Below are 4646 nucleotides of genomic sequence, written 5' to 3' on the forward strand. Positions count from 1 at the left end.
AGGGGCACTAATAATATAAGAGTACAATTCATTGCATAGGTATATAGGTATAACATTTCTCCCCGCTTATTTATTGACCTCGTTTCTTAAAGTAAATTGGTGGGGTCAAAACTTTCACCCGCTCGGATCGTCGAATTTCTGTCGGTAACTCCATTGATGTTATTTTGGGAGATGTACCGGGAACATCTGGTAAACGTTTCTCGTAGTCATCTGTCGGTAACTCCATTGGTGTTATTTTGGGAGATGTACCGGGAACATCTGGTAAACGTTTCTCGTAGTCATCGCAAACAACTGGGGCTGGACAGGATTGTGCATCCGAACATTTTGATGTTGACTCTTCATATACATCTTCTCCACCTTCTATTTGACCTTTTGAGGTAGAATTTAATCTAGGGGAAGAAATAAAAGGGTTAGGGTATTTGGAACAAATGATACCTTCAGGATTTTCGATTTCCAAATTCGATTTATTCTGCAGAAGTCGCATTTGGTTTTGATGTCTGCGACTGACACCGTCCTTTGTTTTGATTTCGTAGGTGTTTCTTCCCAGTACTTTCGAAATGATACCACGCGACCATTTCTGTTTTTTAAGATATTGGCGGCACAGAACCTCCTGACCAACTTCAAACTTGCTCCTTATTTGATGAGTTGGCTTAGTTTCTGGAACTAGGGCTGATAACACACAACGCTGTTGACGACCATGTAGCAACTCCGACGGAGACTTTTTTGTTATTGGATTGGGAGTTGTTCGAAAGGTGCTGAGTAGAATTGGAAGCGCAAGTTCAGGAGATGAGCCATCAGCAATAAGTTTTTTGAAAGCTGTCTTAAGTGTTCGCACGAATCGCTCGGCTTCTCCGTTTGATGCTGGATGAAACGGAACAGTTCGGACATGATGAATAGCATTGGATCTACAAAATTCTGAAAACTGTGCGGATGTGAACTGAGTTCCGTTATCACTTACGATAGTCTTTGGTAAACCTTCAATTGAAAAAATACTACGGAGAGCTTTAATTGTATTTTCTGATGTAGCTGCAGGCAGTGAAACAACATACGGGAATTTAGAATGTGAATCAACTAAAACTAACCACATACGACCATAAAGAGGGCCGGCAAAGTCTATGTGTAGCCGACTCCACGGCTCATTTGTTTGAGGCCAGCTGCAATACTCTTTTGCTGGTTCCGATGCTTCAGATTGGCAAATCTCACACTTTGCAGAAAAATCTTCGATTTGCTTATCAATATTTGGGAACCAAACGTAACGTCTTGCAAGTTGCTTTGAGCGAGAAGAACCCCAATGACCATCATGTATTACTTTGAGAGTTTTTTCTTGCAACGTTTTAGGAATCACAACACGTGGATAGTTTGCATTCAGTAAAGTTATTCCTTGATGAATAGTCAAACTGTGCCTTTTAATAAAATAAGCCTGGAGATAACGTTCTTCTGCTTTTAAGTGCGTAGGCCAACCATTTTTTATATATTTTCCTACAGCAGTCAATGTAGAGTCTCTGTCAGAATGTTGTCTAAGAAGCTTAAGGTTTATAGGGTGTGATTCTAAGACATCATCGTATATCTCACGAATTTCGCAGCATGACTCCTCTCGTTGGTCGAAATTCTCATCAGGCCCCACCGGGAGGCGAGAAAGTGAGTCTGCATTAGCATGTTTAGCGGTTGGCCGATACTTAATTGTATAATTGTATCCCATAAGTAAGATTGCCCATCTTTGGAGACGCTGTAGAGTCATCTCAGGAAGTTTTTTGTTTGGGTTAAAAAGCGTCGTCAACGGCTTATGATCAGTCAGGAGTTCAAATGACCTGCCATACAAATATTGGTGGAATTTTGTAATTCCATATATAATGGAGAGTGCTTCTTTTTCTATTTGGCTGTAGGATTTCTGGTGAATGTTTAGAGTTTTAGAAGCGAAAGCGATGGGCTTCTCTAAACCATTCGGAAAACGATGTGAAATAACGGCGCCTATGCCGTAACTAGAAGCGTCAGTAGCCAAAATAATTGGTAGATCTTCATTGAAATGTACTAGCCTTGTTGCATTTACGATGCTCATCTTAAGGCTGTTAAATGCTTCTTCTTCTTTTGATGACCATCGAAAAGAAACTCCTTTACGCCGTAGACTATTCAAAGGCCCTGCTACCTGAGCAAAATTAGCTATAAATTGATTATAGTAATTAAATTTTCCCATTACGGCTTCCAATTCTTTTAAGTTGGTGGGCGAAGATTGTTCTTTAATTGCTAAAAGTCTATCTTCTAGTGGGCGAATGCCCGAAGCCGAAATAGAATGGCCTAGATATTCAATTTCGTGGCGCGCAAAATCGCATTTGTCTATGTTGCAACGGAAACCATTAGCCTGAAGCCTACTAAAAACTGCATTAAGGTTTGCAAGATGCTCTTCGTCGTTTTCTCCTGTTACAAGCAGATCGTCTAAATAAATTCCGACAGGCAGTCCTATTAAAATCTGTTCCATGACGTGCTGGAATTCGCCTGGAGCACTGTTGATACCAAACGGCATCCTTTGGTATTGATACAACCCAAATGGGGTATTAATAACCACGAGTTTCTTGGATTCCGCGTCCAATTCTATTTGTAAGTAAGCGTCGGACAAATCGATTTTAGTAAAAAGCTTCCCATTACGCAATTTATGGAAGAGCTCACGAGTACGTGGAATGGGGTGTCGATTGACAACCAATTGTGGATTAATTGTAACTTTAAAGTCTCCGCATATACGGACTGTTCCTTTCCTTTTCGGAACGACAACGATGGGTGTAGCCCATTGAGTTCGTTGAATAGGGTTTAAAATTCCAGCTTGGACTAAACGTTCTAATTCCTGCTTAGTAGCCTCTTGAAGTGCAAACGGGATTGTGCGAGGTGGAACAAATTTAGGCTTAGCATCTGGGAGTAGTTCTAAATGAGCTTGGTAGTTAAAACAGCACCCTAACGAAGGCTCAAAAAGTTGCGAAAACTTAGCACAGAGTTCTTTGATGCTAATTGGTAAATTTGAAGAAATGTTGACGGCTTTAACAGAAACTTGAAAACCCATTTTGTCTAGCCAGTCTATTCCCACTAAATTGCTTCCGCAATCGCTATCAACTACTAAAATTTTCTCATTAATTACCTTGCCAGACCACAATAGAGACACTTCACATTCTCCGAGGAGCTTAAGACGTCCACCTCCATATGATGATAGTTGCACATCTGCAATTTGCTTACAGTAAGGAGATCCAAGCATACGGTAACCTGATCGACCAATGATGCTTCGAGTAGTCCCTGTATCAATTTGGAATTTTAATAATTTATTATTGATTAGTAAATTTACCATTCTTTTGTTTATAGGCATGTCACCTTCACTTAATTTGGAAAAACAAACGGTGGCGATATGTCCTTTTTTTCCACAAAAATTACACGTTGATTTAAAAAAACGGCATTTATCGCGTGCATGTGAAATATTACAACTTGGACATGACTTAAAATTAGCGGAACCTTGATTGTAACTGTTCGCCCCGTGTGATACATGTTTACTGTTTCTCCCGTTAATCGATTGGTGACCGCTGTATGACGGCTTGGAATTGTGAGCACGAGTTTGATTTATATCGATCGAATGTTCTCCTTTTATAACGGAACATGATTTTTTTGTTGTTTCATACGCTGTTGCGAGGGCTAACACCTCGTCAAGAGTCGGATTCGATTTTTGGAGCGCCTTTTCGCGCACAGAATCATGAGGCGTGTTAAGCACAATCACGTCGCGAATTATATTGTCTATAAAAGGTTTCTTGCAAGACTCAGAATCACAAACGAACGAACAATTTTGAGCAATGCCTCGCAAGTCAGCAACCCATTCTCTGTACGATTGCCCTTCTTTCATGGCAGTTTTATGAAATTCAAACCGCGCCGCGAGCACATGAGTTTTTGAGGTAAAAAATTCAGACAGCTTTTCCGTAAGCTCTTTAAACGTTTTTGTGGAAATGTCACCATAATCGAAAAGTTTTTGCAAAATCTCATAATTCTCTGCACCTACCCATGATAAAAAACATGCTCGTTTTTGATTATCATCTGTAATTTGATGAGCTTCGAAATGTTGCGCGAGCTGAGACAAGTAAATTCTCCAATTCTCTTTATCTTTGTTGAATGAGCGAAAAACTGCGATAAATGGTGAAACTAAATTATTTCCTCCAACTGATAATTGAGTTATTAATGCCTTTTGTCCCTTAAGCATCTCTTCCATCCAAACTTGTTGATTTTTCAATAAAAGCTCTATACTGCTTGTGTGATCGTCGTTACCTTCGCTGCCGCTGCTTGGCATTTTAACCAGTTACTTGGGTTCGACTTTCAAAATTTATAAAAAAAAATTATTTAGAAAAGGCCTCGTCGCCAAATGTTAAGTCTTGGAGAGAAGAGTGAAATGCTGTGGACTGTGATCGATTAACAACTGACTATATTTCATTGTTGGTTTCTTAAAGCTAAACAATTGTATTCAATTTAAGTGTTGCCATAGGGGCACTAATAATATAAGAGTACAATTCATTGCATAGGTATATAGGTATAACAGTTGTATAGGGCCTTATTGGAATAGTAATATTTGTACTTTGACTCTGGTATTCTGTGTAGTCCAAGCAGTTTTTTCTCGTATACCTTGAGGCTCC

At 39.6% G+C, this 4646-nt stretch overlaps 1 protein-coding gene across 1 annotated transcript; it reads right to left on the reverse strand.

Annotated features, from left to right (window-relative positions):
• Window positions 1-6: 6 nt before the first annotated feature.
• LOC129941913 (uncharacterized protein K02A2.6-like) lies at window positions 7-3329 on the reverse strand. The gene is made up of 2 exons (XM_056050681.1): window positions 436-3329; window positions 7-369 (listed from the first exon to the last, which is right to left on the reverse strand). Exons 1-2 carry the CDS (start codon window positions 3323-3325, stop codon window positions 71-73), a joined length of 3189 nt encoding a protein of 1062 aa, XP_055906656.1. The 5' UTR covers window positions 3326-3329; the 3' UTR covers window positions 7-70.
• Between the last annotated feature and the right edge of the window lie 1317 nt (window positions 3330-4646).

The sequence above is a fragment of the Eupeodes corollae genome, chromosome 1 (genome assembly GCF_945859685.1).
Source record: "Eupeodes corollae chromosome 1, idEupCoro1.1, whole genome shotgun sequence".
In the NCBI taxonomy this organism is placed as follows: Eukaryota; Metazoa; Arthropoda; class Insecta; order Diptera; family Syrphidae; genus Eupeodes; species Eupeodes corollae.

Coding starts and splice junctions, on each gene's coding strand:
- LOC129941913 (XM_056050681.1), bottom strand. CDS start 3,325: ATGGTAAATTTACTAATCAATAATAAATTATTAAAATTCCAAATTGAT. Junction 370..435: donor GGAAATCGAAAATCCTGAAG/GTATCATTTGTT, acceptor CTACCTCAAAAG/GTCAAATAGAAGGTGGAGAA.